A 13,645-nucleotide genomic window follows, 5' to 3' on the forward strand; every position below is an offset into this window, starting at 1 on the left:
CTCCATCTATAAACCATGTAAATAAGTTTGCAGCAGACCTGGGAGAGAAATTCCAAATAAAGCATTTGGGAAGCATACTTAGGTGTAGAAAATGAAAGAATAGCTGATGGAAGTTTTCTGCTCAGTCAAAAGGAAAAAATTAAGCAGCTTTTGCAGAAATTTCATATGGAAGACTGCAAAGGTCAGGCTATTCCCATGGTAGTAGACTTTGTTAAAAATGAATGTGAAATAATATTTGATGATGTAGAACTATATCAATCAGCAGTAGGGAGTCTACTATATCTGGCACACTGGAGTCGGCCAGATTTATCTGCAATTGCAAACATATTAAGTCGTTTTTGTTCAAAACCAACCAATGCAGCCTGGCAAGCTGTAAAGAGAGTCATGAGATATTTAAAGGAGACAATTAGTTATAATTTGTTAATTTCGTCTTCTGTATCAAATGAGTTATGCTGTTATGTAGACAGTTATTTTGCCAATGATGTACAGGACAGAAAGCCTACAACAGGCATTGTTATGTTTTTTAGCAAAGTTCCTGTAATATGGAAATCTAAGAAGCAGAGTTTTGTGTCAGTTTCTTCAGCAGAAGCTGAGTATACCGCTTTATCTGACTTATGTTGTGAATTAGTATGGTTTATACAACTCCTGAAAGATCTACAAATTGAAGTAGAGAAACCTGTCACTGTTTACGAAGATTCTCAAGCATGCATCGAGATGGCAACAACAGAAAGGGTAAAAAGTCGCACTAAGCACGTTGATGTAAAATATCATAATGTAAGAGATGTTGTACAAGCCAATGTAATACAACTAATATATTGTGCGTCACAAGAAAATGTAGCTGATGTGTTCACCAAGCCATTGGTTGCTGTAAAACATAAAGAGATGATGTCCAGGATTGGCTTGATTCAAAATGTTATATAAGTCTACCAGTTGGTTATGCACTTCATCCAGTGCACAAGGAGGGGCAGGGACGTAGCCGGGGGGGGGGGGGGGGGGGGGGGGGGGGCCCCCCCCCCCTCTCCAAAAAAAATGAGGGGTGCGTGCTGCTGCGCCATGGCGCCCAAGCCCCATTATAATGGTGGCACTTAGTCTGGACTCCCCCCCTTCCTAAAATCTTGGCTACGTCCCTGGGAGGGGTATCCAGGTAATAAGTTGTGACTGGATGAGAATCTAGTGAGCAGGCAAGTGTAGACCATGGTAATAAGCTAAGTAAACCAGGTGATTGTATTAACTAGTTAGAAAGGTATAATTGCTTTGTGGGTCTACTGGGTTGTGAGAGCTTTCATGGGCTCGTTACAAATGGGCCTTTAAGTACGTATTCAGTACGTACTAGGGTTAGGAAGGGGCGGTGCTTCTGCACCCCCCCCCAACCCTAGTATGGACTGAGTCCGTACAAAATGGCGGTGCCCCTTCCACATAGGGGCGACCATGATGATGTCACGACCGCGCTGCCTCTATATGGGATGGCACGGACGTGACATCGTTGCTCCATGCCAGGGTGCTTAGTGCGCCCTTTGCGCGGAGCAGGATGGCTGTGCCCAGGGAGAAAGGGGCCAAGCGGCCGCTTTCTCCTCCTCCCCGCTGCTGTGGGGTGTCCTTGGGGCTTGAAGCCCCAAGGACACCCCTTTCCAGGCTGCGTGGAAGCGGCCTTTTGCCGCTTCCCCACAGCCTGAAAAGCGGTGGATCGGGGCATCAGCGGCTGCCAGTCTGGCAACTGAGGCCCCGATACACCGGGGAAAGGGGCGGGTGCAGCCTGCCCCAAACGGGCGGTCTGTAACCTGCCATGGTAAAACAATTTATGCATGCTGCTGAATTAAGATTTTGGATTGTGCTGTGCCATTCATATTGTTTTGTTTTGCTTCAGTTTTTGAAACTTCTGTTAAGTAAAGTTTCTGTTAAATTCCTCAAACCTCTGCTGTTGTTTTTACTGTAATACTCACACCCCAACAAGGTTTCCATATTCTTTAATCATTTCCATTAGATATTTTAAGCTTCACATAGGGTCTTTGAGGAAACACACCAGATCATCTGTGTAAGCTTGTCCTTTATATGTATATCCTCTGAAAGTTACACCTTTTATATCTGTATCTTCCCTTATTCAAATGTTTAATATCTCCAGGATCATAAGGAATAGTAAAAGAGAACATTATCTTGTTCCCTTATTTATTTTTTATATATTCTGTTCTTTCCTCATTTACTATTAATTGGGCTCATTGTTCATTATATATTTCTCCAATCCATTTTCCAAAGTTATCTCCTGTGTTCCTCCTTTTTAGGGCTTCTTTCAAGAACTTCCAATCAACCCTATCGAAAGCTTTCTCCGCATCGAAGAACAACATGGCAAGCTTTTTCTCATTATGCTTTTCAAAGTATTCTATTATATTTAGAACATATCTCAAGTTATTTTTCGTATGCCTGTTAGAGAGGTTGCCGTTCTGTTCTTCACGAATCAATTCACCTACAATTTTTTTGAGCCTCTCTGCTATGATAGCCGCAAAAAGTTTGTAATTCACGTTAATCAATGATATAAGTCTGTAGTTCTGAATCTCACTAAGATTAACCCATTTGTGTGATTCACAGAGACCACGAAGAAGATTCCCCTACAGCATCTGAGTAATGTCTTCCAGAATGTTTTGCCAAGGTTCAAAATACCTGTTAATTATTTTTTTAAGACCAGGACTTAAAAAAAATCCCAGCTATTTTTTCTGCATATCCTTCTGTCCTTTCATAGCTGCTCCCTGAGTCCTGTGATCTCCTCCTCTTTTAAAACATGGCTTTTCTACATGGTTAGCAATTCTTTCACTTTAAAAGTTCCACAACCGATACTGGGAGGAAGATGTTAAAAAGCAGGTAACCTTCCTCCCCATAGTATTGTGCTACCCCAGAGGTAGCTGCCCCATTTGAGGTGGCCACTTCAGGCCATGAGAGTCCGATTTGTAATCCCTAGCCCAAACAGCATACTACATTCACCTGGCGAACATGCTAGAAACTGGGAATTTGAACCTCTATCCTTCTACTTGGGACCTTTGTCTAAAAGGGAATTATTGGGTAAAACAAGAAAATTTTCTCAAGAGACAATTTGCTTCTCATTTTTGAGGCTTGGTGTGAGAGGGAGAATTTGAGGTGTTAAACGAAAACTGAAAAGAAATCACTTGGGGAAAAAGTGCATCTCTTTTGCCTTGCCTTGCCTTTCCCTTAGCTACGCCCCAAGATTTTGCCAACAGTTAACAATGGTCCAATCTTGCAGCCTCAGCATTTGGCACAGCGACTATCAGGGGGCCGTTGGTTTAAAATCTTGACTCTTTTCTCATTGTCTTTTATTTTAAAAATAATACTGGCTTCAATGAATGAGAACACTGAGAAGGTTTCCTATTCAGCCAAAGAAGTATCAGAAAAAGAAATGTGCCACTGAGGATCTGTCCATTTAGGCAATGGAAGTTAGAAGTGGGCCATGGCTGGAGGGAGAAAATCTGAAGGGCCCAGACAGAAAGAGAACTGAAACAGAACAAGAAACCAGAAAGAAAGACTACTCACATCTTTTAGGAGATCGATTTCTGCCTCTTCCTTGACTGTTCTTCCTCAACACTTCTTCCTGCCCACCTTCCTTCAACATCTGTCTTGCTCTTAGAAGAACTCATACTCTTTAAATGGTTAAAAAAAAAACAACTCACCGCTCTTCTCCTCTAAAGACTATGGCCCCATACAAACAAGCCAGAATAAACCTGCTTTGGGTCACTTTTGAGGTATGCTATTTCAATGGCACATGTGTACTAAGAGTCTGGAAGCTGCGCCAAAACTGCGCTCTAGCCCTTAGGACTGGATCGTGGCTTTGGCACGACTTCCGGTCTCTTAGTATGCATGCATCATTTAAACAGCATACCTCCAAAGTGACCTGAAGCAGCTTTATTTTGGCCTGTATGTATAGGGCCTATATTATAGTACTTGCGGAAATAAAACTAATTGCTAAATAACAATAACAACTTAAGCACACTAGTAGATAAATAAAACCAACAGCTCCCCCTGACTAATTTTCTTCTAACGCCTATGTCTAAAAGGATACAAAACAATGTTTCTAAATCTCTAAACTCTGTTTTTTAAAAAAGGCTGACCCTCACTCACTCGCTCATTCACACACTCAAACTTACTAAACCAACTCCTCTCTCCTTCTCCCTCGATCTCCTTACTCTCCACAAAGAGATGTTTTCAGCCAGGCCTTTCAAAGGCTGCCAGCAGGGATGTGTCACAATGGAGACTATGTTCTAATAGAAGACATCTCACAATGAAGGACGCAGCACCACAACTCAGCATCCTAGCTCTGTCCTCATGGAAGATGAGGGTTTTTTAAAGGGTGTTTAGTTTGTTTATCCTACTTACCTACATATCAATACCTGTAGTTGTAGGTCTGTCAAGAAGTCAGCTATATGTCCTGCCTCCGTCTGGATGGATGAGGAAGGAACAGAGAAACTAATCAAAGAAAACTAAAAAGATCCATCTCTTTGCACTAGTTTTCAGCAGTGGCATCACTCAGGTTGCCACTGAAAGTAGAAACTAGAGCCCTACCCTGATTCCAAGTAATCAGTAATGAAAAATATTAATACTTTCTCCAAATCGAACTATTAACTTCAGCACATGGACAGCATAGAGGTAAAGAGAGGTGGCTATGTAGGCATCAGGACAGATGAAGCCGCAGCTGCCAAACTGCATAGCTTTCCTATGGAGGAAAAAGAACCCAGAAAAACTGGGTTCTTTTTGAGCTGCAAGAGTGGCACACTTGCCGCATGGCAACATACAGACACCATGTTGCACTTATGTAACAATGGTGGTGCCATGTACACAGGGCACCGCCACTGTTACGTAAGCGTCATGCTGTACTAGGGTTAGAGACTGTGCGGTTGTTTCACGGTCCCTAACCCAAGTACAGTACCAGCACGGCGCTTTCATGTCCATCTGTAGCGGGCCTCTATGACTGACAGCAGGTAGATTGGTTCTCCCAGAACCCTAAACTTGTTTTTCTTTGCTTCCAAACCTGAAACTACTGTACTAACAAACCTAAATGAAGCCATATTAAAATCCCGATTGTTGGGAAACCACCTTGGAACAGGTAGCTGACATACAGTTGCAGCGGCTCAGCTATTGAAGACTACAGTTCCCAGTATGAAATGTATCTCTCTTACATACAACTGTGCAACATTGGTTGACTAGGGTCCAAAACACCATGCAGAAATGATCCGGTTAGAGACCACTTTAACTGCCATGGCTCAATGCTAGGGAATAGTTTTGTGAGACATTTAGCCTTCTGTGTCATAGAGCTCTGGTGCCACAATAAACTACAATTCCCAGGATTCCCTAGCACTGAGTCAGGGCAGTTAAAGCAGTCTCAAACTGGATTATTTCTGCAATGTGCTTTGGACCTAAGGGAAAGTGAACTGAATGCTCAATTGTTGACTGTTAAAAACTAACACCAGCTAGACAGATGCATTGAATGAAGTCATGAGAATCTCTGTAATGTACATGTGAATTTTCCGTCATCTGTGACGTCATCTTGCAAGCTTATAAATTTTGGAATCATATCAATAAAATTGTTCTTCTTTGCTCCTGAGACAGACTGCAGGTGTTTTCTGTTCTAGAGAGGAAGGGAACCTCCTTGTTGAAGGATAACAATCTTTCTACACAGATTCAGGGTTGAAACCCACAGTCCAAATGCACCCATTTTACTCAGGATGGTTATTGTGGGGAGTAATATCTCAGTTCTCCCCACTACTTATAGTGTCACTTGATGTGGTGACTCATATTGGCATCCTTGGGGCATCCATTTTGAGCATGATGAAGAAGTATGAATTTATACTTATATCTGTATTTTTAGTTTTTATTTGCAACGTCCTACATTTTATCTCGAATGTCCTAAATTTTGTGGTGCCTTATCCTCATTTGTGGTTAGGACATCTGATGCTACTAGGTGGGTGACCTGGAAAGATGACCCCAAGGCAGAAACCCAACCATATCATATTTGGAAATTCAGTTGGCTCTAGCGAAGGAATAAGCAAAGTCACCCACCAAAATGAAATCGCTCAAGGCATCAGCATAATCCCTTTTGTCTATGGAGGGTGATGATGGGATTCTGGCCAAAAACGATGGCTGTGCATATACAGACAATGGACATTTCTCTAAAAGTAGAAGATTCCCCTTGTCTGAGATATTCACACCAATTGTCCGAACATTTACTCCATTTCTTGACAATTCTTGTCTCCTGGAAAAGCATTTAGCAGTGAGTTAATTCATCATTCCGAGATTACTGCCCCGGGATATGATTTTGAATATGTATGTCACCACCCTAGACCATAGCAATTTGGCCCAGTTTGGGACTGGGCAGACACTCTGTTCATTCTACTAGACTCCTCAATAAGACGGCCACCCCACTTGCCGAGGTGGCTATTAAGCCATCTCCATTCCAGACACCCATCAACTGGAACCAAGCATCAAGATCAGTACCGTATTACCATTAGTCAAGCCTCCTCTTTTCCCATTCTCCCACTTTTGCTTCATTAGTTCTCAAGTGTGCGCATGAGTGTGTGGTTGTGTGCATATTACTCATTTTCTTAATAAACCTACAAGACCTATTTGGAATTGCCTCTGGAGTTCTGTGTGATTTGGAACCAGTATACAAAGGGTTAAGATCCCTAGGCTGACTCTTGCCCCAGCAAAAACATAATTTGATCTGAGCTATTTAAATTCCCCTAAACATATTAATTTGTGGGTGCCCTCTTGGGACCCTAGTATTTTACTGCTGTGGACAAGAGGTCCCTGTGAGGACAAAATACAGAGAAATAGAATAGCTTCCCACTGGCAAGGGATATGAGAAGGCTGCATTTTATAATCCCATTTCTTTAATTTATACACAGGGAGGGGGAAAGATGGGTTAGAATTGAAAAATATGTCAATAATATGGATTATACATCTACATTTCAAATGAAACCAAGTAAGAAGATTGCGGATGTGAAGAAGGACCCTTTTCTATCAATGCAATATGTATGGTACAGATGCTCCACAAGTATAAAAATGGGGAATTTAAAATGATACCCATTTAGAATGCCTAGACAAAGATGGAATCAAGAGTTAGGAATAGGGTTGCCATAGCGCCGGACCTCAAAACCGGGGGAAATGTAGGACAAACTTTTCAAATGTAGGACACACAAAAATGTGTCCTACGTTTGAAAATTCTGTCCTACATTTCCCCCGGCGATCGCGGCGGGGAGCGGAGGCCAAGCGGCGAGGGAAAGCCTCCACTTAAGGAGGCTTTCCCTCCCCGCCTGGGCCCCGGGCCTCACCGCGATCGGAGGCCAGGATCGGGGCCTCTCCTCGGGCTGGGACCAGGATCGCCGGGGGACCAGGAAGGGAGGGGAGGAGGGACCAGGAAGGAGGGGAGGAGGCCGGCGGCAATCGCCGCGGCCTCGCCTCATTCCTGGCCCCTGCTGGGACCAGGAAGGAGGGGAGGAGGCCGGCGGCGATTGCCGCGGCCTTGCCTCGTTCCTGGCCCCAGTGGAGGCCAGGAAGGAGGGAGGAGGCTGCAGGGAGGCGGGGAGGTTGGCGCGGCTGCGCCCAAGAGGCGCCGCCTCCCTGCAGCCTCCTCCGCCCTAGGCCTCGCTGCCCTCCTTTTCCTCCGCACAGCCATGCGCGGTGGAGGAGGAGGAGGGCAGTGAGGCCCCAGGGTTGCCTAGCAACCCTGCTGCAACCGGGCAGGTGCAGCCAAAACCGGGAAAAACCCGGTTGCAACCGGGTTATGCCAAGCCTAGTTAGGAAGAGTAATTAAGGAAATAAAAGATATTTGAAGAAAGAGGGAAACCAATTAGGACTGAAAAATTGAGTGAATTACTTGGCAAGAAATATTGACTTCAATTAATGGCAATAGGTAAAATTTTAGAAGAAATCAAAAGAACAGGCAGTCATGAGATATACTGGAAAAAACAGATTGGGGAGAAAAATAGGAAAAGTTCACAAGTTTCTTCTGGAGAAACAATTTGGTATAAAGAAAAAGATTGCATGGTATATGGGGAAAAGATCTAAAGATAAACACTGAAGACGTAATGTTTTGGATCTCTCAGATAACTAAAATTAAAAATATAAAGGTCAGGGAACAACAATTAAAATTAATTAGCAAATGGCATAAATCCCACATTAGATTACAATGATAAATAAAAAAACTTTTTCCAAATTGCTGGCATGGATGTGGGCAAAAAGAAACATATATTCATATATATGGTGGGAGTGTCCCTATGTACAACAATTTTGGTTAGACGTTATACAAGAGCTAAGTAGAATGATGAGAAGCCTCCCATCTGATAACGAGAATTGTTTAACTCTGAATTTGGGGAAATTTGGATTGAATAAAGCAGAAGACTGCGTAATAAAAAGTCTTTTACGAGTGGCACATGCTGTAATAGCATTGGTGGTTACTCTTTGGGAGAATTACTGTGAAGGTAACTGTTCAGGTCCAAAACTAGTCACTTTGCTCTTTTACTACAGAACTACAGTTCCCAGAATCCCCACAGCATTGAGCAGTTAAAGTGGTGTCAAACTGGATTATTTCTCCAATGAACCACATTACATTACAGCAGTGCTGCTATTATTCCACTTTGACTACTCTGGCTGCCTCCTGTTGCATTCTGGGGTTTGTAGTTCAGTGAGGCCTATGAGCTCTCTGGCTGAGGATTCCCAATGCCTCCTCCTTAAACTACACATCCCAGAATGCAACAGGAGGAGGCAGCCAGAGAACAAAGTGGAATAGCAGGAAGAGACACTCCGGACCATTGAGGAGGTTGTACCCATAGACATGCACACAGGCGACAAGGGCGGAACCTTGAGGCTGGGGAACACGGAGGAACCCGGAGGGCTGAGGAAGGAGCACCTCTGAGTGGCACATGGTGCCCTGCTGGAGAGGAGCAAAGGGAAGGAGTCCTGGCCATGGGCAAGTCTGGCAAAGTAAGGCAAAAGGGGATTTAGGGGGGTCTTATGGAAGGAGTGGGAGGATAATCCTGGGAAGGAATGAATAAGGGCAAGGAGGAGGAGGAGGAGGGAAAGACTGATTCCTGAGCACTCAAAGATCCAACAGTCCTACCCTACTGCATCTGCATTGCAGAAATAATCCAGTTTGAAACAGCTTTAACTGCCATGGCTCAATGCTGTGGAATATTGGGAACTGTAGTTTTGTGAGACATTTAGCCTTCTCTGTCAGAGAGAGCTCTGGTGCCACAACAAACTACAAATCCCAGAATGGAGCCATGGCAGTTAAAGTGGTCTCAAACTGGATTATTCCTGCAGTGAGGACTAGCTCAGGGTTGCCTATCCTTTAGTTGATTCCTGCCTGTGCCTTTATTCCTGCAGTGTGTTTTGGTCCTAGGTTCTTTCTCCCAAGTTTCATGGAGCCGTGGTAGTTAAAAGCGGTGTCATTATTTCTGTGTTTGTTTATTTATTCATTTAAATGTTCCTGTTTCTTGGATGTTGATTATTTCTGCAGTGCGGATGCAGCCTGGAAAAATCAGGACGCGAAGGGGTCTTCTTGTAGCGCCTTTGAGACTAACTGGAAGAAAGAAACTGGCAGCACGAGGTTTGGGAGAGGTGAGCCTGCTTCCTCAGATGCATTTGGTGGCTTTTCCTCATACACAAACAACTTATATGGGTCTGTCTTTGGATTCTCCCCTCCAAACATGCATCTGAGGAAGGAGGCTAGGTCTTCGAAATCTCATGCTGTCAGCTTCTCTCTTTCAGTTAGGTCCAAAACATGCTGCGGAAATAATCCAGTTTGGGAGCAGAAGGTACCTTAGGAGGGACCTCTGCCTTTGAAGACTGTTTGGAATGGTTCATATTGGTTTTCTGTGTTAACATGTTTCTCATGTTCATTCTTCTTCTAGACTAAAAATCAAAAGAAAGAGCGGGCAGCTGCCCAGCATCGGGCTCAAGAGGAATATGGCTCCGTGCCTCACTCCTTTGTCTTTCACCGTGGCCGTGTGGGCAAGAACTTGCAACAGCTCATATTGGATGTTCGGAGGGTGATGCAGCCCTACACTGCTACCAGCCTAAAGGTAACACTATCGGATGGCCGTGCACCACACTCCATTTCATGACAACAGTTGCCTTGTTCATTGAAAGGAAGCACATGCAAGACCAAATGGTTATGAGAAATAAATTGAGTTTGGAGGGTGCATGGAATGTGGTCTATTGTGTTTGAACAGGAAAGATGAAAATCAGGGGTCTAGGAAGGGGGATGGGGACTTCCTTTTTATCCCCCCTCCATTTGCTGCAAGTTAGTGTAGCAATAATAATAATAATAATAATAATAATAAATTTTATTTATATCCCGCCCTTCCATGGATATGATCAGGGCGGCGTACAAAATATAAAAACAATAACAATACAACATTAAAATCCAATATCAGTTAAAAACATTACTACAAAACAGGAACAGGAAAACAATAAAATAAAAAATCGCATAGCAGGGGCAAAAAAGTGGAGAAATTCGTCATCAATCCAGGGTCGAGAAAGGAAAGAGAGGAAAGGGGGCAGGAAAAATGAATGAACAACTTAAGGTGGGAAGGCCAGACGAAATAGGTATGTTTTTAACTGTTTTTTGAAAACAGTTAATGAGGCGGCGGAGCGAAGCTCTACAGGGAGCTTATTCCAGAGGGGGGGGGGGCAGCGGTAGTAAAAGCCCTCTGTGAGGTCCGAACATGATTGGACCTAGGGACCTCCAACAGATTGGTCCCGGAAGTTCTGAGTGTGCGAGGCGGATTATATGGGGAGAGGCGGTCCTCCAAGTACCCTGGGCCCAGGCCATTTAGGGCTTTATAGGTCAAAACCAACACCTTGTATTGAGCTCGGAAGCGAATAGGCAGCCAGTGAAGATCTTTTAGAATGGGTGTTACATGGTCTGACCTGGAACTGCCAGCGACCAATCTGGCTGCCATATTCTGCACCAATTGCAGCTTCCGGGTTTGGTACAAGGGTTGCCCCATGTAGAGCGCATTGTAGAAATCCAATCGAGAGGTTACCAAAGCATGTACAACAGTTTCTAGGTCCTTTCGGTCCAGGTAGGGACGCAGCTGGCGTATCAGCCGAAGCTGATAACAGGCACTCCTGACCGTCGCGTCCACCTGAGAAGTCAGCTGGAGCGACGAGTCAAGGAGCACTCCCAAGCTGCGCACCGAGTCCTTCAGGGGGAGCGTGACCCCATTCAGGACCGGGCGACAGATCTCACCACCAGGAACCGGGGAACCTATCACCAGTACTTCCGTTTTCCCTGGATTCACGCTGAGTTTGTTTTCCCTCATCCAGCCCATTACCGACGCCAGGCAGGCATCTAGAGGAGAGATGCCATCCTTAGTTACTGCATCAGTCGGAGACATAGAGAAAATTATCTGGGTGTCATCAGCGTACTGATAACACCGCGCCCCATGTCTCCGGATGATCTCTCCCAGCGGCTTCATGTAAATGTTGAATAGCATAGGGGACAAAATCGCTCCCTGAGGGACACCAGATGTCAGGGCCCTCCTATCGGAGCGACAGTCCCCCAGCTCCACCATCTGGGACCTGCCCGAGAGGTAGGAACGGAACCACTGCAAAGCAGTGCCCCCAATTCCCAACTCCCTCAGGCGACCCAGAAGGATACCGTGGTCAATGGTATCGAAGGCCGCAGTTTCAAAGTATTCTGTGGCCTTTCCCAGTTTTTGTTCAGAGCCATAGATATTGCTTCAGTTGGCAACTCCTTCCCCATTTAGAGCCATGAAAAGTGATGGCGCATCTTTTCTGCATTTAAAAAAAGGTGAGGTAACAGTATGAGCTTTGATTAGATATTAATTATGCAGAATATGAGACCAATTTGTTTGCTTTATTCAAAATGCAATATACCAGTTCCTATTATTATTGCAAAAGAGGTCTGCATCAACAGAGAAACAGCATGGAGTGCCATGAGCAGGGTGAGAATAGGGGTGCATCTACACTGTAGAAGCAATGGAGTTTGACACCACTCTAACTGCCATGGCACCATCCTGCAGAATCCTGGAATTTGTAGTTTTGTGAGGCACCAGCACTCTTTGTCAGAGAAGGCTAAAGACCTTGTAAGATTACAAATCCCATTGGATGGCACTACAGTAGTGACTGGTATAAGAGGTTATATGAAGGCTAAAGCAAAGTTTAGGTAGCTATGAATAAATACTTTCAGCTAATCCAGTTACAGATAATAAATATTTTATTTATTCACTAATTTAACATATATCCCATGTTTCTCCTGGCATTGGACCCAAGACAATTTATAACCTAGAATCAAACAAAGTGCAAAACAAAAGTTTAAAAAACTGTTAATAAAAGGTTTTCAAAAATTAAATAAGTTGGCCTATTAAAAACAATAATTCAAAACATAGTAAAAAGGTAACAGCATAGCACACCCCATTAAAAGATCTTTCTCCCACACCCACCTGTCTAAGAAAAAATGCCTTTGTCTGCAGGTGGGAGGAGGACAGTGGGGTAGGGATAGAGAATCCTATATCCTAGGCTCTAGTTACAAGGCATCCCAAACAACAGAGTTGCTCTGATCAGTGGCCTCTCTTTTTCAGGTGCGGAAGAAAAACTCTCTGAAAGATTTTGTGACAATAGCTGGACCGCTGGGAATCACTCATTTCCTAGTGTTCACAAAAACTTCATCTACCATCAACCTTGTAAGTGATTTGCTGAAAACAAGCTCACTGGCCCCAAGGCTGGTCTTTTAATCAAGGCTAGCATTTTGTTTTGACTGAGACTGCTTTCCCTTCACCTTCTTTGTTCAATTTATATTGGGCAGTATACAGCCATGCTGATTGGAGAATTCTGGAAATTATAATCTAAGTGATTAGATTCCAATCTCTGCTTTCTTTGCCCAGCTTTGCTGTCTTTTTCACTCTCCCTGTTGATCTGATGCAAATGATGACATTATGTCTTGCTGAGTACAACCGGTGATTCTCATTTCAAAGTAAACGCACTGATGCATCAGGATTAAAACTGAGCAGAACACTTAAAAGTTCAGTGTAAACATTGTTGACCTATTTATCTGTAGGTGGATCTGCTCTGGCCTTGAGCCTTTATGTTGAAAAGTTTTGTGGAATTAATACTTTATCATATCTCACTCTTCTCTCTCTTAGAAACTGTTCCGTCTTCCTGGTGGACCAACCTTGACCTTCAGAGTCACTCAGGTACCAAAAGGGTGAAGCTCTCTGCAGTGGGGTGGGCTAGTTGGGCCTGAATTTGCCTCTGAAAGACCCAGGTCCAAAACACACTGCAGAAGTAATCCAGTTTAAGACCTCCTTAACTGCCCTGGCTCAGTGCCAGGGAATTCTGGGGATTGTAGTTTATTGTGGCACCAGAGCTCTCTGACAGCTAAATGTCTCACAAAACTACAATTCCCAGAATTCCTTAGCATTGAGGCAGGGCAGCTAAAGTGGTCTTTAACTGGATTATTTCTGCAGTGTGTTTTGGACCCCAATAACCATTTGTTGAAAAATTCTGATAGGCATTAAGCATTGGGGATAGAAAACATATGGCCCTCCAGATGCGGGGCTGCAGCTCCCATCAGTCTAGCCTTCACAGCCAATGGAGAGGGATGCTGAAAATCGCCCTCTGGCAG

General features: G+C 44.0%; 1 protein-coding gene and 1 non-coding gene across 4 annotated transcripts in view; both read left to right on the forward strand.

The window, feature by feature from the left end:
• The window catches only part of PPAN (peter pan homolog), a 40,697-nt gene that overhangs the window by 8,588 nt on the left and 18,464 nt on the right, over positions 1-13,645 (forward strand). Inside the window, exons 2-5 of one of the 3 annotated variants that reach the window (XM_042453618.1) lie at positions 2,277-2,340; positions 9,906-10,076; positions 12,603-12,704; positions 13,164-13,214. In XM_042453618.1, the coding sequence (XP_042309552.1) occupies positions 2,338-2,340; positions 9,906-10,076; positions 12,603-12,704; positions 13,164-13,214 (327 nt within the window). In that variant the 5' untranslated portion in view covers positions 2,277-2,337. Of the gene's footprint in view, positions 1-2,276; positions 2,341-8,817; positions 8,977-9,905; positions 10,077-12,602; positions 12,705-13,163; positions 13,215-13,645 lie in introns of those variants that run through there. The other 2 variants (XM_042453619.1, XM_042453617.1) reach the window with 2 other exon arrangements.
• Positions 12,936-13,017, forward strand: LOC121924581. Its single transcript, XR_006102685.1, has one exon. It is a non-coding gene; the product is annotated as a small nucleolar RNA U105B (small nucleolar RNA).

This window comes from Sceloporus undulatus, chromosome 2, assembly GCF_019175285.1.
Source record: "Sceloporus undulatus isolate JIND9_A2432 ecotype Alabama chromosome 2, SceUnd_v1.1, whole genome shotgun sequence".
Taxonomy (NCBI): domain Eukaryota; kingdom Metazoa; phylum Chordata; class Lepidosauria; order Squamata; family Phrynosomatidae; genus Sceloporus; species Sceloporus undulatus.